The sequence below is a fragment of the Erinaceus europaeus genome, chromosome 17 (genome assembly GCF_950295315.1).
Source record: "Erinaceus europaeus chromosome 17, mEriEur2.1, whole genome shotgun sequence".
In the NCBI taxonomy this organism is placed as follows: Eukaryota; Metazoa; Chordata; class Mammalia; order Eulipotyphla; family Erinaceidae; genus Erinaceus; species Erinaceus europaeus.
The window spans coordinates 1,020,484-1,043,262 of NC_080178.1; the positions used below are offsets into that span (position 1 = coordinate 1,020,484).

Sequence of the window (22,779 nt, forward strand, 5' to 3'; positions counted from 1 at the left end):
GCCTGCTGCCCCTCCCAGAGGATGTCCCCAATGGAGTGTGGGGCAGGGGATGCACTTGGCCCCGGCTGTGCCAGTTCTGGCACCCACTGGACCCCGGGATGCCACTAAGGGAGCCGGCGTGGACAGAAAGCCGGGGTCCACACACCAGCACCGGGGAACCTGGTTGTGCCTGCCGGCCCCACAAAGGGCCCCCAAAAGGGCGCTGGGGGTGGAGGAGGGCTGGCCCGGGGCTGCGTTGCCAGGGCGACGGCCGGAGAGGTCCTTGGGCCATTGTCGGGGCGCACACGCACACACACGGCTGTCACACACCAGATGGCCTGGTGCTGTCCAAGTCGGTTATGGGGCCAGAGTGAAGGAATGCGGGTGCCATCTGTCCCCCGCGCGGCCCGCGGGCGCAGCTCCAATTAGCTCCGTCCATAATTGGCCTTTATTTCAGGTGCACTGTGTCTCACACCCCAGAGCCCCACAATGCTCTTCCCACGAAAGCCGGGGCGGGCACCGGGGGACCCTCTTGGCCTGGGTCTGGGTGCCAGGTGGGTGACGGGGAGGTGACACAGCACAGGGACCCCTACCTCCCTCCGGCTGCTTCCTGGGGTCTCTGCAGATTTTGACCCCACAAGGAGGCAGGTGCTGCCTTTCCAGTGATTGTCACACCCTCCCCCCAACCCCCAGGGCCCAGGATGGGGAGAGGTGGGCCTGGCCTCGACCCCTCATCCTCCAAGTCTCCTGGCCCCACGGCCTGGCAATGGGCCTGCAGACTGGCAGCAGGGAGCCTGCATGTCTGGCCAGTGAGCCCAGGAGCGGCATCTGGAGAGGGGGCTGTCCCCAGGGGCTGCCCCGAGCCCTGGGGAGGGACTGATGAGGGGCTGAGACAGTGGCCGTGCAGAGGCTGGGCAGCCCCAAGGGGAAGCCACCTGGTATCTGGCTCTGGAGGATGCAAGGTCCCCTCCTTGAGGCAGGTCTCCGGGGTCCCAGCCAGAAGGAGGTGGTCCTGGGGGCACAACTGCCCTGACCCCCCTCCTCCTGGGCCCCGGAAGCTCCCTCTGCCCCCATCAGTGCCTGACAGCTGTGAAAGGGTCCCTATCAGGGGTCTGCAGGCTCACCTGCTTCCTTGCTCAGGGTCACTCAGGGGCCCTGGGGGCCCTGAGCACCCATGGGTGTAGGCGGTGCTGGCCTGGGGGCGTGGGTGCAGAGGGCAGGGTCCCCAATTCTGCTGCTCATCCCCTCTGCTCAGCCCAGCTCTGGAGGGGTCACTGGGCCTCAGGGGGCTGCCTCCTTACACCAGGGTTGGGGGAGGGGTGCAGGAGCAGAGGCTGGGGGGGGCTCTGGCTTAGCTCACGTGGTTCAGGTTCAGGGTGGCTGAGCATGAGCTGGGGTCCCCTCTGGGGGAGATGCTGAGGGCAGGTGGGGACGATGACTGGGGGGGACCAGGCTGTGCATACCCCCCCCCCCCCCCCGCGCCCAGTGAGGTGACAGCAGGCTGAAGTCACCCTGTGACTCCCTCCATGTTTATTCAGAAAAGCAGTCAGATCACACATGAACCCACCGGCCAGCCTCCCGATCATGCAGACTGGCCCTTCCCACTGTCCGCTGCCCCAAGGTGGGCGAGGGGGCACCCACATCTGCCCTGCTGCATGGACAGGCAGGGACAGCACCCTCCTCCCCATCAGTCCAACAGGGGGGCAGCAACCCACTCCCAGGTGCACGGGGGTGGACAGGCCAGCAGCCACCCGGCCGTGGCACAGAAGTGGGTGTGGCCGCTGGACATAGCCCTGGCCCCGTCCCTGCAGTGTGGCGGCCTGTCCCCTGGTCCCTGAGTCCTGGGCGCCCAGAGCCCAGCGGGCTGTTCTTGCAGGGGTGCGGCCCTGACCCCCACCACCGGCCCCCGTTGGCTGTAGCGTCCGGCTCAGGAGCCCTCGTCGGGGGCCCTGCGGGGTACGGTCAGCTGCTCGTAGGTGGGCAGGGCGTTGCTGGGCAGGAAATGCTCGGGGCCAAGCGCGGGGGGCCCTGCTCCCAGGGGGCCGTCAGCGGGGGGCCCGGAGTGGCTCAGGGTCAGTAGCTGGTGCAGCAGGTCCGTAATGAGTTGGAGCCTCTGGTCCAGCTGGGCCATCTGTGGGGGAGCACAGAGGTCAGGGGGCTCCCATGTGGGCCCATGGCTGAAGGGGACTCCTGGGCCCTGATCCCTGGGGTCATGGGCTGGGGTCTCCCAACAGGGTTGGTGGTCTGTCCTCACCAGGGGCTCCCGGCCTACTCTCCCAATCAGCCAGAAACCGGGACCATCTGCTCCCACTGCTTGGGTCAGGGTCTCAAGTCTGAGGTACAGCGGGGCCCCAGACTATGCCAGGGGCTGCCTGTGGGAGACAGGATGCTGGGGTGAAGGGGCAGGGGCGCAGGGCTGAGGCCAGGGCATGTCCAGGCTTGGCACCGAGGCCCCCTCTCCTAGGACGCAGTATCAGGCCCCGCTCTACGGGAACCTGGGGCTGCAAGAAAGCCAGAGCCAGCAGGGACTTGGCGGGCTCGGCCTGAGGACGGGCGGGACTACCCCTCCGGCCCAGTGTCAGGGCCCCACCTCTCTCACTGCCGGTAGGTAGGGTGGTACCCTCAGCCCCTCACCCTGGGATGCCTGCGGGAGGGGGCGACTCTGGGGGCTCCAGCCCCACAGCCACGAGGGGCTGCAGTGTCCCTGCTGTGTCTCCACCGGCCCCAGTGACCAACATCGGGGCCTGGTGTGCCCAGTGGTGTGGCTGCAGGCACAGCGGGGACACTGTGGCCTCTCCTGTCCTCTCTGCAGCCTCTGGATTCTAGGGGGTGAGGGCACGGTGCCTGCGTCAGCCCTCTTGCTCCGGCTGGCGGACCCCCGCCCCGCCAGCCGCAGGGCATGTCTTTGGGGTCCTCCCTTCCCTGTCCACTCCCCGCCTGTGACCCCTGGACACGTGGCTTCCTGGAGACGTGCTGCCAAGGAGGGGGCTGGTGGGGGCCCTGGAGATGTGGCCCATGTGGCATGTCCCCTGGAGCTGTGGCCTGTGCAAAGCCCCTCCATGGCCCCCAAAGGAGAGTGAAGATCCCCTGGTCTGGGAGGGGGGCTGGCTGTAGGCCGGAGCGGCGCTGAGCATGGCTCTCTGGGCCTCAGCTTCCCTAGCTAGGTGGGGCTGCCTCCCTCCCTCCCTCCCTCCCTCCTTCCCTTCCTTCCTTCCTTCCTTCCTCCCTCTTCCCTTTGTCTATTTTTTTATTATCTTTATTTATTGGATAGAGACAGCCAGAAATTGAGAGGAAAAGGGGAGATAGGGAGGGAGAAAGACAGAGACACCTGCAGCCTTGCTTCACCACTCACAAAGCTTCCCCCTGCAGGGAAAAGGACGGGGGACTCGAACCCAGGTCCTTGTGCACTGACAGGTGCGCTCAACCAGGGGCACCTCCACCCAGCCCACCCTTTCTCTCTCTTTCCCTCCTTCCCTCCTCTCTCTAGCCAGGACCTGCTTGCCAGTCTTGTGAGTTACTGCCGCACTGTCTCTCGGCTTGGCCCTGACACCCTAGGCTTGTGCAGGGTGGGGGTGCTGGCCGTGCCTCTGGCCTGGCGGATGGAGCTGCCACTGTCTGTCCCGCTCAGGCCCTGCCCTCAGGGTGGGGAGCTGGGCGCGGGGCTCTGTGTCAGGCCCAGCAGGGTGGGGGCCTCAGAGGCAGCCTCGGGCCTTCCCTCTGCTCCTCTGGGCTCTGAACCCCTGTGAGGGCCGTGGGCTGCTGGGCGATGCCTCTGCTGTCAGCTCCCAGCTTCCCACATGGTCAGGCACCCCCACTTCTGCTCAGACTGTCTTCCTGTGAGCCTCCTGCCCCCAGCAGCCCCTCCTCCCCTCAGATCTCTTGGACCCCTTCAGGGCCTTTGTTTCTGCCCCTCCCCCATGGACGAGAGCCCCTGGTCATGGGGGGCAGGGCCAGCCACTCCTCCTGGACACTTGGCCACCCCTTCCCCAGCCCCAGCCACCCCATGGAAACCGCTTTGCACATGGATGGAGCTGGAGGGGAGGGGGCATAGGTCCCGGCTGGAGGGCTCGAGGGGCCTTGGCTGCCCCTCCTCCAGTGGCCTGAGGAAGCTGTCCATGGTCACCTGGCTGGGGTTGCTTGCGGGCAGCAGTTCTGGGGTGTCCTGACAGTGGGCACAAAGGGGGATGCAGTCGTCCTGCCCATGTTGGCCAGAGCCTAGCCAAGGAGCTAATGCCTGCTGGGGCTGGGGGCTGAGAGGGGCTGGGGGCTGAGAGGGGCTGGGGCTGAGAGGGGCTGGGGGCTGAGAGGGGCTGGGGGCTGTGCTGGGGCTGTGCTGGGGGCTGGGCTGGGGCTGAGAGGGGCTGGGCTGGGGCTGAGAGGGGCTGGGCTGGGGCTGAGAGGGGCTGGGGGCTGAAAGGGCTGTTTTGGGGCTGGGCTGGGGGCTGAGAGGGGCTGGGGGCTGTGCTGGGGCTGTGCTGGGGGCTGAGAGGGGCTGGGCTGAGGGCTGGGCTGGGTTCTGGGCTGGGGGCTGTGCTGGGGGCTGGGCTGGAGCCTGGGAGGTTAGGGGTTGGGCTGGGGTCTGGGCCTGAGGTTGAGGGACTGGGCTGGAGGCTGAGGGCTGGGGGCCGGGCTGGAGAGTAGGGTCCATGCTGGGTGTTGAGGGTAGAGCTGTGGGCTGAGGGGCTGTGGGCTGGGGGCTGAGGGTCTAGGGGCTGAGCTGGCGGTTAGGGTCTGGGCTTGGCATTGATGCCTGGACTGGGTGCTGAGCACTGGGGCTGGGGGCAGGTCTGGCATTGAGGGGCTGGGCTGGATTGCTGGGCTGGGGGCTGGGCCTGCATGTGTTGCTGGAGGCCCACCTGCTTTGGATTCTCCCCTCTTCCTTCCATGGCCTCCAAGGAGCTGGAGTCCTGAGGCAGGTGGGGTTGGGGGTTCCTGGGAAGTTCCCACCGGCAGGACTGTGACCCTTGGTCCCGGGGCAGGTGGGCCAGGCTGTCCCCTATCTATGCTTCTGGCCTGGCCACCCTGGCACCCCACGCCCGGGCTGGGGGCCCACTTGCCCCTCCCCCTGCTGTCCTGTGCCCTGCCCCTGCCTGCCGGCCTGGACGCCCTGGGCACTCAGTGCTGTAGCCTCTGCCTGCCACCCCACGGTCCCCTCTCAGTCCAGACCTGCCCAGTTCTCAGACACTGTGAGAGTCTGGTAGGTTGTCCTCCGTCTGGACACCCCTGGGGTCTCTCCAGAAGGTGGGGAGAGCCCCCACCTGTCCCCATGCCGCCCAAGCCCCACGTGATGCCCAGTAAGCCACGCGTCTCCCAGGTCAGTGGAAAACGTTCTCCCTGAAAAGACAGACATTTCCGGGAAGCCCCCTGGGGCCTGGTGTCCCCCCTCCCGCGGCGTGGCCCCTGGGAACAGCATGCTCACTCAAAACCAGGTCCTGGGCGCTCCTCCCCTGGCCCTTGGTTTCCCAGACCCCCAGCTGGCCTGCAAACAGGACACTTCAGACTCTGTGCCCCAGGGTCCCGCCCTGCTGTGGGGACCCCTGTGTGCACCGGAGTCTGGCCCTCAGCTCGAGGGGGGCTATACCAGGGCCGCCTCTGGACCCCCGGTCGCCTGGCCTCACGGGCACCCTGCTCTCCAAGGAGCTCCCGGCCCTCGCCTTGTCTCGAACCCCTCCCTGCCTGATGCAACCCGGAAGGCCCCACCAGGTCAAGGGTGGGGGGTCAGGCCCCGCCACCTCCGCTTCTGCCCTGCATAGCCTGTCCTGGTGCCTGAGGACCCCTGCACCCCCAGGGGAGGCCAGAGCTGGGGGCCCAGGCAGGGCTGCTGCAGAGCTCACGTGTGACATGTGTGATGCTGTGAGTGCGTGTGTGTGCACGTGAGCTGAGCTGGCCGGGCCTGGTGCTGGGGGTGGAGGAGGTCTAGGGCCCGGAAGAGCTGGGGTCCAGGCCGGCCATCCTGGCCTCCCCAGGTGCTGGGACCCCTGCCTTCCCGTCCGGGGATAGCCCGTGACTCAGCCTGCACAGGGCTGGGCCGCAGCTGCAGTCGACCTAGCCAGCCCCCCGGCTCAAGGCCCCGGCCCCGGCCCCCTGGGCCCCCCGGCCTGCACCCAGGCTGGGGCCGCATCCACCCCCGTTTCCTGCTCCTTGCGCAGGATGGGACGCCCTGCATCCAACTTTTGGAGGATGCCCCGGGCTGGGGGCTGGGCAGGCCTGGAGCTACAAGTCTCCCCAGGAGGCCGAGCCCCCCACCCAGGCGGGGTCCTTCTTGTACTTTGGGGAGGGGGAGGTGATCCTCAAGGCCCGTGGGGACATGGAGACATGGGGACATGGGGACGGTGGGCAGGCAGCGCTGGAGACAGGGTGGCCCTGAGACTGGCTGCAAGCCTCCCCCTCCGTGACCCACAGCACACACAGCCCCCCACCTGCAGAGCAGGTGTGGCAGGGCTTTCAGCCCTGGCTGAGGGGGAAGGGGTGAGGGGTGGAGAGCAGGGTGGGCGGGCAGGAAGTGGTGGGGCTGCAGGCCAGGCCTCAGCATCCAGCAACATCTGCAGACTTGGCAAGGCCCCCACTCTGGCACCCCCATCCCCCTCTCCTGATCCACCACCCCACCGCGCCGCCCACTGGGCCACCTCTCCCAGCTGTGTCTGCCTCAGGGAATGGGGGCTTTGGCGGGACCATGGGGGGCTGTGACAGTGGGGGCTGTGACACTGGGGGGCTGTGACACTGGGGGGCTGTGACAGTGGGGGCTGTGACAGTGGGGGCTGTGACACTGGGGGCTGTGACAGTGGGGGCTGTGACACTGGGGGCTGTGACACTGGGGGCTGTGACAGTGGGGGCTGTGACACTGGGTGTTGTGACACTGGGGGTTGTGACACTGGGGGGCTGTGACACTGAGGGCTGTGACAGTGGGGGCTGTGACACTGGGGGCTGTGATACTGGGGGGCTGTGACACTGGGGGGGGCTGTGACACTGGGGGACTGTGACACTGGGGTGGCTGTGACTCTGGGGGCTGTGACACTGGGGGGCTGTGACACTGAGGGCTGTGACACTGGGGGCTGTGACACTGGGGGCTGTGACACTGGGGGCTGTGACACTGGGGGCTGTGACACTGGGGGGCTGTGACACTGGGGGGGCTGTGACACTGGGGGGGTGTGACACTGGGGGCTGTGACACTGGGGATGTGACACTGGGGGCTGTGACACTGGGGTGGCTGTGATACTGGCGGGGCTGTGACACTGGGGTTGTGATACTGGGTGGCTGTGACACTGGGGGCTGTGACACTGGGGCGCTGTGACACTGGGGTGGCTGTGACACTGGGGGCTGTGACACTGGTGGGCTGTGACACTGGGGGGCTGTGACACTGAGGGCTGCAACACTGGGGGCTGTGACACTGGGGGCTGTGACACTGGGGGCTGTGACTGTGGGGGCTGTGACACTGGGGTGGCTGTGACACTGGGGGCTGTGAGACTGGGGCCTGTGAGACTGGGAGCTGTGACACTGGGGGCTGTGACACTGGGGGGGCTGTGACACTGGGGACTGTGACACTGGGGGCTGTGACACTGGGTGGCTGTGACGCTGGGGTGCTGTGACACTGGGGGCTGTGACACTGGGGGGCTGTGACACTGGTGGCTGTGACACTGTGGGCTGTGACACTGGGGGGGCTGTGACACTGTGGGCTGTGATACTGGGTGGCTCTGACACTGTGGGCTGTGACTGTGGGGAGGCTGTGACACTGGGGGCTGTGACCCTGGGGGGGCTGTGACAGTGGGGGGCTGTGAAACTGGGGCTGTGACACTGGGGGCTGTGACTGTGGTGGGACTGTGACACTGGGGGCTGTGACCCTGGGGGGGCTGTGACACTGGTGGGGTTGTGACACTGGGGCGCTGTGACAGTGACACTGGGGGCTGTGACACTGGGTGTCATGACATGAGGCTGTGACCATGGTGCTTACCCTCCTGCTCTGACAGGCCCCTGACCAGATTGACTTTTTAGTTTCCATGGGAGGGCGGGGGTCTGTGACCTCAAGGACTCCTGCTCCTGGTGGTGGCATGTGCCTCAGGGGAGTTGCTCGACGCCTCTGCCTTCCACGTCCCACCCACTGTGCGCCAAGAGCAGGGTGCAAGGTGGTGCCCCCCCCCCCCCAGGAAGGAGCAAGCTGGACATGGAGGCCTCCTGCGGCCCCATCCCCTGGGGCTCTGTGCCATTTCCCCTGGCACGGAGGCCATAGGGGTCAGGGGCACACCTGGCCTGACCTTGGTTCTGGTGAGGGTCCGCCTGCCCAGCCTTCCTGCTTGACTTGGACAGGAGAGCACCGGAGTGGGGGCACAGACCCTTGAGGACCAGACTAGTCATGGCCTGCACGCTCGGCGGGCTCCTGGTTCTGAGACTGGCGCTGTGCCCTGGGCTCACTGGGCCGCTGCTCCAGGAGGCCTGCTTGTTGGAGCTGAGCTCCTCTGTTGCTCCATCTTGGGGTGCTCTGAGCCCCCCTGGGCCCCCACTACCCTTCCACACAGCCCAGCTGCCCAGTGCCCTCCCACACAGGTAGGGCCAGCCCATTCTCCCGAACCCCGAGCCCCAGGCACAGCCGCCCTCCCGTCATGCCCCCTGGTGGCTGCTGACCCTGTTCCTCCATGTCAGTGTCTTCCTCCTCCTCACGGCCGTGGAGACACCCACTTTCTCTCTCTCTCTCTCTCTCTCTCTCTCTCTCCTTTTGGCCTCCAGGGTTATCTCTGGGCTCGGTGCCAGCACTACAAATCCACCGCTCCCGGTGGCCATTTTTCCCTTTTTACTGGATCGGACAGAAAAATTGAGAGAGGAGGGGAGACAGAGAGGGAGAGAGATGGAGAGACCCCTGCAGACCTGCTTTACCACTCGTGAAGCTTCCCCCCTGCAGGTGGGGACCGGGGTGGGGGGTGGGGTAGAACCCGGATCCCTGCGCGGGTCCTTGCACTTAGTACTATGTGCACGTAACTGGGCGCGCCCCGCCCGCCCCCGCCATGCGCCATTCCCCCTCCCTCCACTCCGCACCTGCTCCCCAGTGACGAGCCCGGCCACCTGGGTGCCCCACTGCCTCCCGGCCTCCGTCCCACATCCCAGCCCAGGGCCGGCCGCTGGTTTCACCGGACACGTGTACGCCACGCACTCCGGCCGCTACCCGTGGCCTTCCCGCCTGGCACCGCCTCACGTCTGCCTGACAGAAGCCGAGATCACGGCTGCTTCCACAGCCGCTGCCCACCCCACGCCCCTCTGAGCACTGCAGTCCTCCGGTCAGCTGGCAGTCCTCTGTGTTTTCCGTGAACATCCTGGAATCATGTCTAGGCCGCGTGGCCGCTGGCCGTAGTCTTTCTTGGAGTTCAGAATTGCCTTCGGGTTTTGCCCCCTTCTTTAGGGCGCCGGCCACTGGTTCTGTCTTGGCCTGTCACAGCGAGAGAAGGCTGTGGCCCACCCTGCTCTTGGCTGCAGACAGTTCATTGGTCCCAAGTCCCTTCCTGTGTTCTTCTCGGCCTCTGCAGAACCAGGTGGGAATCGCCCTTCCGTGGGGTTTGGTGAAAAGTCTCCCGGAACCTTGGCTCTGAGGTTCCTTCTCATTTTGCTCGGACGGCTGAGGAGGGGTGTGTGCTAGGTGGGTTGTTGACGGCAGGTCTGGGGGCCATGAAATCCGGGTCTGGATGTCTCCAGTGGGAATCATTTTCCCTCTTAGATGTTGGAGGCGTTTCTGCCCGCAGTAGGAGAGCTGACGCCATCTTGACTTGTCTCCTTTGTCCCTTCTGTTCTGAAACCTGGGCCCCGAGGTTGGGTGGGTGACACCTGCCCCATCCCCCCACTCCCCCCAGAGCGAGGCTGGGAGAAGGACGAGGGGCCAAAGCCTTACCTGGCATCACAAAAGCACTCACAGAACCCCCTTGTTGCTATGGCGACAGTGTACCCCAAGTTCAACTTCTTTAGGACGGACTCTCCTGTCTTTGACTGGGGGTGGGTGCCAGGCCTGCTTTGGGGGCCCGGGGACACCTGGGTGACCTCCAGTGACATCCCGTCTGCAGCCTCAGCTCCAGCTGGGAGGATACCTGGGCAGCGGTGCCCTGTTTGGACTCCCGGGCTGGGCCAGCTCATTCTCTGTGGCTCTGCCTCCAACGAACTCCACGCCCTCACCCTGCAGCCTGGGCCACTGTCCACGGGCCTTCTGCCACTGTTTGCCGTCTCTTGTCTCTCTGACCACTTTTAAGCCTTGCCACATCTCCCGCCATGTTAATGTCTTCACTGACATTTTCACCGAGTCCCAGGAATTTAGACAAGCCTGTCTGGTTGCTTTCAAAATGTTTTTCTTTTTATCTTTTTATTTATCTGTTATTGTATAGAGACAGAGACAACTGGGGGGGAGACAGAGAGAGACAGAGGGACATCTGCAGCCCTGCTTCACCATTTGTGAAGCTTCTCCCTACAGGTGGGGACTGGGGGTTTGAACCTGAGTCCTTGTGCACTGTAATGTGTGTGATTTACCGGGGGCGCCACCACCTGGCCCCCCAGTTGCCTTCTATAACCCCAAGTTGTAAAGGGATCTGTTGGCCTGCTCTCTGGGGTTACAGTAACTCATGTCCTCGCAGCCACTCTATGCTGTCTTCTGTCCTCCTCCTTGGGGGGTGCTTATTACTGGCGGGGACCCCCCTTCCCCAGCACCCCCCCCCACTTCTGGTGCCTCCACAGCCTGGAGCAGCCCTGCTCTTGCTGGAAGCACCACGAGGCCTCAGGAGGGGCTGAGAGAGGCCCAGGCCATCCTCCCTTCCCTCCTGACGCCCGTCCAGTTTCTGACGCTTCATCTGGCCACACCTTGGAGATGCCTGATGAGTGGACGCCCTGCCCACCGTCTGCCCCTGAGCTGACCCCTCTAACTCTGTGCCCCAGCGCCCTCTCCCAGGCCGTGACTCGCAGAACCAGGGGAAGGTGGGTGGCGGCGGGAATCAGAACCAACTGGGGGGCTCCCTGGTTCTCTGCACCCCACTCTGGGTCCCGGGGGCAGCTGCCCTGTCTTCCCAAGCCCAGAGCAAGATGGGGACCATCCTTGGCTGAGCCAGGAGGCCTGGGAGTGGAGCGTGACAGTGGGGGGACAACTGGTCCCAGCTTACCCGCCTGCCCGCTGCTGGGCACCCGGGAGTGGGGGACCGGGAGTGCCGGGGATTGAAGGGTTAACCGCCCTCCACCACCTCCCCCATTTCTTCATTTTTAGAGGACCGGCCCTGCTTCCTCCCGGTCACAGCTGATGTGAAATGTGGCCTTAAAATGCAGCTGACATGGGAAACAATAGCATTCCCTCGGAGAGGTGCTGTTGCGGGCTGGACGGCCCCCCGCCCCCCAATAATTACTCAAGACATTGGCATGAGCCGGCCGGTTAGGTAACAGACTGCCTGCTAGAGATTTGTGACTCGTAACCGCGCTGTCCACAGACAGCAAAATCGCTTCCAGGGTGGTGGGGAGGGCGAGGCCTGGGGAGAGGGGCCGGGGCCGGACAGCCGGGGGCCGTGGACGCCGGGAAGCTGGAAGCGTGGCAGGAAGGGGCTGCCCTGCCCCCTCTCAGCTCCGACTAGCTCCGCTCGCGTGAGGCCTCCTGCTCCCGCTCGGACCTGCGGGCAGGGAGACTCATTCATGCTGCAGGTGTGAATGACTAACTGCCCGGAGAGCCCAAGACCTGCTTTCTGTCGGACCCTGTCTAAAGGCCCCCGACAGGTCTGCATATTTCCCTCGCAGTTCCCAGCGCATAGTACATAGCAGACATTCAGAAAATATTTGCTGAGGAGACATCTAACCCAAAGAAGGAAGCACGATGGTTTAGCCTCAGGCATGAGGGCGGCGCCCCTGGCAGCCTGTCGGAGGGACACTGGCCAGGGGTGCTCTGCTACACGCCCCCCCCCCCCGCACCCCCTGCGACGGACGCCTGGGATCTCTCCCACGGGGAGCGCCCGTCTCCCAGGAGGGAAGCCCTGCTGTGCTCCGCAGTGTGCAGGCTGGAGGGTCTCCCTCGGGCTTCCCGTCTCTGTGCCTGCGGCCAGTCCACAGGGCAGCTGAGGTCCTCCTGTGCCACTTTGGGGGGGTCACAGCTCTAGGGGTGGCCGCCACTGTGTTGGGACAACCGAGCCTCCTGCCTGCTCTAGTCCTTGCCCTCAGGAACCAGCTGAGGGCACAGGCTGTCCCTGCCCGGCTGCCTCTGACCTGGGTCTGTGTGACTGGGGAGGGCTGTCAGCTGGCTCCTTGCAGGTCTGAGTGTGTGTGCGTGTGTGAGTGTGTACAGGAACGCGTGAGTATGTACATGGTGTGTGTGTGCGCGTGAGTGAGTGCGTGTGCACAGGCCAGAGCCTGCATGTGAGCGTGTGTTCCGAGTCACTGCACAGTCAGCAGGTAAACGCGGGGAGTGAGAGTGTCCAAGGCTGTGCTGGTGCTAAGTTCCAGGGTGACGGCCGTGCTGCACCACCACTGGGGGTACCTGCCCCTCAGCTCAGCCTGCGGCTTTTGCCCGCAGCTTCCCGGCTGAGCCCATAGGAGCACCCATGCCTGAGGCTCAGGTCCTCTCAGGGCCCTGGGGTGCTGCACCAGGCGTGCTCACTGAGCCCCTGCTTGCACCCCGGCAGCAGCCAGCCCCGGCTCCCATGCTGGAGAACATTCCTGGCGACACTGAGGGAAGGGAGTGGGAAGGTCATGTTATGGACTGCGGGCATCTTAGATGCCTTCATGGTGACCCTCCTCTCAGCAGGCATGTTGGCTGGGTATAGAAGTTGATTTTCCGGGAGTCGGGCGGTGGTGCAGCGGGTTAAGCGCACATGGCGCAAAGCGCAGGGACCGGCGTAAGGATCCCGGTTCAAGCCACCGGCTCCCCACCTGCAGGGGAGTCGCTTCACAGGCGGTGAAGCAGGTCTGTAGGTGTCTGTTCTCTCCCCCTCTCTGTCTTCCCCTCCTCTCTCCGTTTCTCTCTGTCCTGTCTATCAATAACAACAACAATAATAACTACAACAATAGAAAAAACCAAGGACAACAAAAGGGAATACATACATATATATATGTGTGTGTGTGTGTATATATATATATGTTGATTTTCCTTCAGACTCGAGGGAACGCTCAGAGACCCAAGGTCTCAGAGCCTGTTGGTACTTGAAGAAGGTTCTAGGGAGTTCTGGAAGGACACAGGGCCCAGGTCCTGCTCCTAGGGCTCTGGCTTCTCATCGTCCTTCTCTCCCCCTTCCATTCCACTCCGCATGTCCCTGGCCCCTCACCTCCTTTCTGAAGGCCAGTGGCTGGACGCCGGAGCTCTGCGGGTTGGCCCCTCACTTCCTGGCCGCTCTGATTTCCCATCTCTGTCTCTAGCCCACGTTCCGGGAGACTTGCTCCAATCTTCAACTGTCGTCTCATTTTTTAATTCCATGCATATCCCGCATTTCCAGGAGCTTCCTGGCCCTCTGTCACCGCATTCCGCCCTGCTTTAATAAGGACCGCACACCCCTGAGTCTCAGTGTGACCTGCAACTGCCAGCTTCCCCTCCCACCTCCCCTCACCCTGGCCACCCCACTGTGTCCTGTTCATTCAGCCTTGTCCAGCATCCCGGCTCCCTGGTCCACGCTTGGCCCCCTTTCTCTCAACCCCACAGTCAGCCGGCTCCTCCCGCCTGGAGCTTCTCTCTAGCCTGTCGTCTGGTGAGCTTCCCTGCAGCCAGGGAGGGGTTTGCTGACCCCAGGCTGCCTCCCCGCAAGCCCTGCCCTCTCCTTCCTGCTGCTCTCCCGCTCCTGTGTGCCAGCCCGTGCCTGCACCCACACCCATGCCTGCACCCGTACCCACACCCAGCTGCTGTCGAAGCAGCTGCCCCTGGCTCCCTGGGGTCACATCTGCTCTCTGGAGTACAGGGGACCCCGCTGGGCCAGTCAAGGTGACGCCGAGCTGTGGTCCCCCTGGAGGCGCTGGGGCAAATGCTTCCACCTCCTGGGCAGGCCAGCAACACAGTGCCCCCTCTGGCCTTGTCACAGGCCCCTGGACCGATGCTGGGCGACCCCTGACATCCTAGAGGCCTCCACGTGGCCCCCTCTGCCACAGAAGGACAGGCACCCATGGGTGCTGGGCTAGGCTTGGGATGACCCTAGGGCTGTTGCCACGTGATCTTGAGGCTCAGAGGGGCTGGTGGGCAGGAACAGCGAGAGGTAAAGGGGTCTTCAGGGGGCATCTCTCATACAGTCGGATGATTAAGAGGAGGATGCCACCGGCAAGAGATTTGAACTGAGCAAGAGGTGGCAGCTTTGGGCATCCGTGGGGACTCCCAGGAGGACAATGCTGGGGGTGGTGGTGGCCCCCTGCCCCCAAAGCCTTGACGCCACTGTGGCCTAGAGCTGCAGCCAGGACTCAGGGACCCTGTGGGGGCCGTGAAGAAGGGTCAGTGTGGTTCTGACACAGGCCGGTCCCCATCTGCCTTCTTTCCAGAGTCCCCTCAGCAACCCGGGTGCCCTACCCTGGACTGCCTCAGGCCTCCCACCCCGTCTGAGCCCTGAGAACAGAGCAGAGACAAAGCCAGCATGCAGTCAACTCACCACCAGGCCCCTTCATAGCAGCTGACACACCACAGTGGAAAAACAACAAAATAAGGACAGAGAACAGTTAGACGCAACTGACTCGTTCAGCTCAATGGACAGAAAAGTCTCTGCTGCCCCAAACTTATGCAGAAATGCCACAAAATGACCATAGTGGGCCCAAGGGAAAAGTGAATTTTAAAAAGATTTTTTTTTTTACCTTGAAATAAAATGGGAAACTCAGAAGAAGAAAGAAGAAAAGAGGAGGAAGAGATGATGATGACGATGATGATGATGATGAAGAAGATGAAGAAAAGGAAGTACAAGTAGAAGAAGGAGAAGGAGGAGGAGAAGAAGATGCCATCCTGACTTCCCTGGGCAGATGACCCCACCAAGGTGTCCTGGAACCCCCCCTCCCCAGAGCCCTGCCCCACTAGGGACAGACAGACACAGCCTGGTGGCGTGGATCCACCTGCCAGCGTCCAGCGGAGAAGCCATGACAGAAGCCAGAACTCCCACCTTCTGCTCCCCATAAAAAATTTGGGTCCCTGCTCCCAGAGGGATAAAGAATAAAGAAGCTTCCAATGGAGGGGAGGGGACAGGGAGCTCTGGTGGTGGGAACTGTATGTCTCATCCCACAATCTTATTGATCATTATTAAGTCAATAGAAGGAGAAGGAGAAGGAGGAGCAGGAGCAGAAGAAGAGGAAAAGGCAGAGAACCACAAAATGAGTCAACCTAGAAGTTAAGAAAAACAGCTCTAGAGATTTCTGTGCTAAAGGAGAAGAAAAGTGGAGACTAAGCTTCTTATCGGCAGGTTCACAAAGAGCACATGACCCTAGGCGCTTCCAAGCATGTGTCTAGAGGCATGTTTGTCGCAGTAGTCATGAGTGAGATTGAAAAAAAAAAAAACCAAAGCAAAAACGTGCTAAGTTTTCAACTCAAGATGCCAGAAAAGAACATCAAAAACAAATATGAAGAAGGAAAAAGATGGGAATTCCTAAGTTAAAAGAATGTCACAGCCTAGAAGTGACATGATGGCCACAGTACTGGATCCACAGCACCAAGTCCCAAGTCGCAAGCCAGTGCTGCATGGGCCAGAGCGATGCTCTATTTTTCCCCCTCTTTTTCCTATGAGTGATGAATAAATAAAGCTCAAACAAGAAACATTCTGATGAAAATAGAATTGACCAATAAAAACAAATGCTGGCTGGTTAAAGACCCAATAAAATAGATAAACTCTAAGCAAGTAAAATGACAAAGTCAGAGTGGAAGAAGTGGTGAATGAAGATGTGGGTTGACCTGGGTGTTGTAAAGGGAACATAATAGATACTTTCTTGCCCATACAGTCAAAACCTCCAATTTTCGAGGAACTTTGTAACTGACACTCACAGTAGCAAATCCTTGTGCACAGAATTCCATCGTGGGGATGAAAGGGCAGCTACCTGCTGACCTCTGCAAGCCTCCAGGTCCAGTTTTCTTTCATGATTTCAGCATTTTTAAACAGCAGGCAACACTGACTCTGCACAGCATTCCTACACACAGACAGGACATCACCCAACCAGAATCAAGCCAGATCCAGTTCCAAGCGCAGATGCCCAGACCTTCAGGTGTGGAACAGAGGAGAGTGAAGGTCTACCTGAGGGTTAAGGTCCTAGAGTGTAGGGACGGTCTGACTCCGGAAATGAAGACTCAGCTCCTATGATGTGGCACTTGGAACGCTGGCTTATGTTTTTCCTTTCTTTTATTCCCCCTGGACTTCTGTTCCCATCTGTGAGCTGGTTGGTGGGAGTTGCTATATACCTGCCCGCCTCACGTTCCCAGCGGCCAGGCCCGGGGGGGGGGGTGCTCCCTGGGTCACTCTGCTTTATTTATACCCTTCACCCCAGCTCAGGGCCAGGCGCTCAGAGGCCCCGCAGGGGCTGATGGGATGCTTATTGCGACACAGACAGGCAGGTCCGTCCCGCATCCCTGGGTGATGGCCCTGGGATGGAAGGGCTGGAGAGAGGCTCAGACTGTGGGCAGTGGGGGTTCCAAGTGCTGATGTCTGAACTCCCAGCCTCTCCTTCCTAGTGAGTTGAGGTGGCTGGGGGCTGGGGGTTCCAAGGATTTGGAGGTACCTGGGTTCTGGGTTCCTAGGGATATAAACTGAGATTCAGAGGCGCCCCGGGCCTTTTAGGGGTTAGGAAACACCTGGGCTCTGGCTACAGAAGGCCTTGGGGTGCCTTGCTGGGAGCCCCAAGAGATGCAGCCACCAGGAACTGTGTCCTGAGCCTGCTGGTCCAAGGTGACCCCAACCTCTGTGCTTTGGGGTATGAAGCCTCCTCCCTGTGGCACCATCCCACACAGGAAGATGGACAGCTGGGCTGGCAAGAGCTGTGTGCCGGCAGTCTTGGGGTACCCAGGGCTGGGGTAACGCCCTGATCAGTGTGGGCCCAGGACTCTCGCTCTGCCATCTTTACAGCTCCAAGGGTGGATGTGTGTCTGAAGTGAAGGAGCAAGAGGGGGTGCTTGGCACCCCCAAGCCTGGTGGGACAGGATCTTTCTGGGGAACATCAGTCTTTTCAGGGGACTGACCGGCCCCTTGGGACCAGGGGGCCTCCGGGCTGGACAACTGTGCTGAGGCCCTGGTGGTGAGTGTCCACCCCATTCAGCCAGTGGGGGGCAGAGGAAGGACAGAGAGCCTGCTGTCACCCCAGCAGTTGTGGGGACACCTGTCAGGAGGGTCTCATGGGGGCTGCACTGGCAGCTGAGAGTGGAGGTGCCCAGTTGGGGGAGGGCTGCGGCCACCGGCCTAGGCTGGGGGTACTGGGCAGCTGGTGTCATGGACCCTGGGGTCTGACAGCTGGTCAGGGATTGGGGCATGGCAGCTGGGGCAGCAGCAACCGGAGGTGGGGGGCACCCAGGGGTGCGTGTAACCCCTCCGCTATGCACGGGGTGGGGATCTGGTGTGGGAGGAGGGACAACAGCGTCTTGTCTTCCAGAGTTCTGTCCGGTGCTCCCCAGTCCTCAGCCCAGACGCCTCAGCCTTTCCAACTGACAAAGGCTTGTTGCTTTTGGTGGGGGTGGGGCCCCAGTGACCCTGTGGCGGGCCCTGGGGGGGTGCCAGGCTTTTCCCACCCCAGGGACAGGATAGGCTGGGCCCCCGCATCCTGGGAGGTGGGTGAGCACGTGACCTCTGGAGTGCTGAGCCGAGGGTCTGGGTGCCGGTCTTTTGCCAGGATGGAGCAAGGCAGCTGGTGTGGGCTCTGTGTACTGCAGCCCCGGCCCAGTTGGGAGCAAGTGGGGGAGGCGGTGTCTCTGCAACCCTGGACTCAGCTGGGTTCCTCCACCCCAGCACCCGGGACTGGAGGCTTCCCGCTCAGCCACAGCGGCCAGGGAGGGACCTCGTGTGAGAAAGGCGGCCCTGGCTGGGGGCCACCGGCCCATCCACAGGGAAGGAGGGGCTCCCAGGTCACCCACGATAGCTCCTCGGCTCCGCCCAGCACACCGCCCTGCCTGGGGGTGGGGGGCGGCTGTGTTCTGGGGGCACAGAGTCTGCACAGGCCTGGGGCCTCACTGGGGTGCGATGGGGCCTCAAGGTAGCCCCAGAAACTGGCTGGGGCCTCAGAAAGTGCCGTCGCGGGTCCTGTCTAATGTAGTTGAAAACATCTGACTGTGACCACAAAAATGCTGGCACCGCAGCTGCTGTGAAAGCATTTTCCTGAGAAACGCAGCCCAGGGGCCCGGGGATCCGCTTAACCCTTGGAGGTGTGGGCTGGGGGCCGGGGTGCAGGTGGGGTGCAGGTCAGGGGCCCGGGCATCCGCTTAACCCTCGGAGGTGTGGGCTGGGGGCCGAGGTGCAGGTCAGGGGCTGGGGTGCTGTGGGTGCAGCCCACTCTCCCAGAGCTGGGTGCTGTCAGTTCATTCACGAAAGGAGGGGTGGTGAGGCCCCGTGGCTGTGTTCCTGACCAGTGCCCCCTGACTTGCCCCCCACCCCCAGTCTCCAGCCCTGTCAGGTGTCTCTGGGCATCATGGGCACGCATGGACTTCCGAGGACTTGCCACATCAGGACCCACAGTGCCTGGGCTCTCCTGCTGGGGAGGGACTCAGCTGCCCCCACCAGTACCCCCTCCATAGGTGGAAGGTGACCCCCTGCTTTGCCAGGGCAGAAGACCCCTGGGCACACCCTGCTCCCGCAGGCAGAAGTTGCTCAGGACCAGGGGGCATTTGGAGGGAAGGGCCTACTCTCACCAAAGCAGGGTGTTGGCACCTTCCACTCACATCCTCTGTTTGTAGGGGGTGGGGGTGGGCTCTCAGGATCGGGGATGGTGGAATCAGTGCCAGGCAGCCATACTGCTAGGCCCGGGTCCCCTCCCCAAAGCCCTGGAAGCCGAGCTGGTCCAGAAAGGGGTCGCTCTTCCAGGGTCTTTGTGATCTTGGGGGGGGGAGTTGTGAGGGGCCCTGAGCTGGAGCCTTGGGGTGCACAGAGCCCCCCTCCCTGAGTCGCCCCTGCAGTGTCCACGAGGCCCTGGGGTATGGGCAGAGCTGAGGGCCAGACACCCGCCTTGTCACCAGGCTGCGAGGGGCAGCAAGGCTGAGTCTGGGAGGAGGGAGGGTCCAAGGACCCCACCTTGACAGGTGGCCAGGTAGCTTCCTGACAGCCGGAGCAGAGGGACGGGCAGGGAGGGGACCTCAGGGCTGGGGACACATGGCCAACCCAGGAGCTCAGGCTTGCGCTGCAGGGCTTGTCTGTTCGCACGGGTTCCCTCCCTCCCTCCCTTACACTCATCGATACACCATTCCATCCAGTCCCCGACCACACGGCCATTCCTGAATCATACCTTCACCTCACCATCCATCCTTCCTTTCATCCTTCCTTTCACACACTCAGTTCATCAGTACACTCATCCACCTCCCCATCCATCCATTATCCACCATCCATCATCTATTATCCATCCATCCATCCATCCATCCATCCATCCACCATCCATCCATCCATCCATCCACCATCCATCCATCCATCCATCCATCCATCCATCCATCCATCCATCACCGACCATCTATTATCCATCCATCCACCATCCACCCATCCATCCATCCATCCATCCATTCATCCATCCATCATCCACCATCTATTACCCATCCATCCACCATTCGTCCATCCATCCATCCATCCACCATCCATCCATCTATCCATCCATCACCCACCATCTATTATCCACCCATCCACCATCCACCCACCCATCCATCCATCTATCCATCCATCATCCACCATCTATTATCCATCCATCCACCATTCTTCCATCCATCCATCCATCCATCCATCCATCCACCATTCATCCATCCATCCATCCATCCACCATTCGTCCATCCATCCATCCATCCATCCATCCACCCGTTCTTCCTTCCCTCCCTCCCTCCCTCCCTCTTAACATACTCTATCCATCCATCCATCCATCCATCCCTCCCTCCTTCCTCCCCTCTGTCTAAACACACTCCATCCATCCATCCATCCATCCATCCATCCATCCATCCATCATCTATCCATCCACCCTTCCTTCCTTCCCTCCCTCCCTCCCTCTTAACATACTCCATCCATCCATCCACCATCCCTCCCTCCTCCCTCCCCTCTGTCTAAACACACTCCATCCATGCCTATCACCCACCATGCACCCGCCCCGCCTTCCTTCCATGTGGAGAATTAGCAGCTGCCTTTGATGGACCTCCACCAATGGCGGGGAGGACACGGCCGCTGGCCCCTGGAGTGACAGCCTGCCACCAGCTTAAAAATAGCTGAGATCAAGGCACTGGCCCTTGCCCTTCCCTCCCCATCCCTAGAGTCCTGCTCCACTGCACAGCACAGGGGCACAGCCCATGTGCCAGGCAGCCCCAGATCAAAGGTGGTCTCGGGAGTGGTGATGGGTGGGGTGAGGCTGGGTGGTACTCAGGGTGGAGCTGACTGGGAGTAGGGTAGGCACCCAAGGGAGACAGGTGTGACGAGAAGGAGTGAGCCTGGGGGTCTGGGCATCGAGGTCCCTTTAATGGGTGAGGCCATGAGACAGGGCCTGGGCCCCCGGGACCACCAGAACCCCCGACCCCCGGGGCGCCTGCCCCACCCCTGTCCACCGTGCGCCAGAATGTGGGGGGCTGAGGACCAGCTCCCCGTGTCCATGCTACATGAGGAGGCTGCGAGAACCATGCTGACCACGTGCCTGACTGTCCCACTCCCCCAGGGTGGCCCCTGGCTGGCCCTGCCTGGGAAGAGGGTATGACGGCCCCACCCAGACTCTGTGTGGGGAGACCCCGAGGTGGAGTGTGGCCTGGGGGGTCCTGGGGGCGGGGACCCCAAGGTGAGCTGGCTCCTCTGACCCCGAGTGACAAAGCCAAGGACAGGCCCTACTACTGCAAGAGCCACCCAGGGGTCTCAGCAAGAGGAGACAGCAGAGACAATGGTGGGCAGGCAGGAAGAGAGCATTTCAGAGCTCAGGGTCTCACACCCACCCGTGCCCACCCTGTGCCCACCCAGGGCCTGGCAAAAATCAGCCAACAGTCACCCACAGGGGACCCTCAGACTCAGACTTCACAGCCTGCAACGTTGGTCCTCAGAACTTCAAGGAGTAGAACCAAAGAGAGAGAGCGCCTCGGGGCCAGGCAGTGGCGCACCTGGTTGAGTGCACACATTAAAATGCACAAGGACCCGGGTTCGAGCCCCCAGTCCCCACCTGCAGGGGGAAAGCTTTGCGAGTGGTGAAGCAGGGCTGCAGGTGTCTCTCTGTCTCTCTCCCTCTCTATCACCCCCTTCCCTCTTGATTTCTGGCTGTCCGTATCCAATAAATAAAGATAAGGGGGGGCTTCAAAGATCCAAGGGTAAGGCTCTGTGTTGTAGGCAGGTCTGGAGACCAGAATGTGCAGACGGGAAGACGCTTGAAAACACCTAGAATTGGTGTGAACCCCACGCTCTGTCCTGAGCCATGCCACCAACAGGGCAAAATGGTGGCAGGCAAGTGGCCCCCAGCCAAGCCAGTGGAGTATCACTGAGGAAAGTTCTCGGTTGACACAGGGGGAGACCTGAGGAGACCACAGGGCCAGGACAAAGCGAATGCCCAGTACAGGCCACCAACCTGGAAGTTGGGGCCCCTGGAGGAGGGATGAAGGCAGACAGGGCAAGGCGGAAGAACCTTCTAGAATGAGTCCCCTGGGGCTCGATCCAAGCAGGAGCCGAGGGAGGGATGTCTGTGCCAGGGGCGTGGAGAGCCTGGCTGGCTGCTGCGTGTCCACAGCTGTGAGAGCGGGCTGCCCGCTGCCCGAGAGCCAAGAAGTACAGCCCTGCAGAGAGCCGGCCATGCCCCGCGTACCCGCAGAGTTTGCGTGAGCCACAGCAGAGGCTCCCATGGCTCCCCAGGCACAGCCTCGACCACAAGACCCATGGAGGCTCCCACTCCCCACACGACTTACTACATGCTTTCCCATGACCTAAGTGACATGCAGAAACAGCCTTCTGGGGAAGAGACACTGATCTGAAGCCCCCAGATTCTTCTGCCCCATGTTTGTGCTCTCTCTCTTTCTCTCTCTCTTGTTTTTTCTTTCTGTTATTAAGGAAAACAAATGATTTAAAAGTAGCAGTGTCACATTTATAAGTTTCTGATGTCTGTTCATCTACCAGTCCATTCACCCACACGTTCATCTATACATCTTTCTCCCACACACAGCCATTCTATCCATCCATCCATCCATCCACCCACCATCCATCCATCCACCCTTCCATCCATTCATCCACCTGTCCATCCATCCTTTCACCCATCCATCCATCCTTACACCCATCCATCCATCCATTCACCTACCCACCCACCATCCATCCATCCATACATCTATCCATCCACCCACCATCCATCCATCATCCATCCATCCATCCATCCACCCACCATCCATACATCTATCCATCCATCCACCCTTCCATCGATCCATCTATCCATCCATCCATCCATCCATCCACTTTTCCATCGATCCTTCCACCCCTCCATCCACCCATACACCATCCATCCATCCTTCCATCCAGCCTTCCATCTATCCACCCATCCACCATCCATCCATCCATCTATCCATCCATCCATCCATTCACCCACCCTTCCATCCATCCATTCACCCACCCTTCCATCCATCCATTCACCCTTCCATCCATCCATCCAACCTTTCATCCATCCATCCAGCCTTCCATCTATCCACCCACCCACCATCCATCCATCCATCCATCCACCCATCCACCATCCATCCATCAATCCATCCATTCA

The 22,779-nt window shown here is 61.7% G+C and overlaps 1 protein-coding gene across 5 annotated transcripts in view; it reads right to left on the minus strand.

The window, feature by feature from the left end:
* Positions 1-1,486: 1,486 nt before the first annotated feature.
* The window catches only part of KCNQ1 (potassium voltage-gated channel subfamily Q member 1), a 220,545-nt gene continuing 199,252 nt past the window's right edge, over positions 1,487-22,779 (minus strand). For all 5 annotated transcript variants that reach the window (XM_060177273.1, XM_060177270.1, XM_060177269.1 and 2 more), the window contains one exon: positions 1,487-2,110. In XM_060177273.1, the coding sequence (XP_060033256.1) occupies positions 1,907-2,110 (204 nt within the window). In that variant the 3' untranslated portion in view covers positions 1,487-1,906. The remainder of the gene's footprint in view (positions 2,111-22,779) is intronic.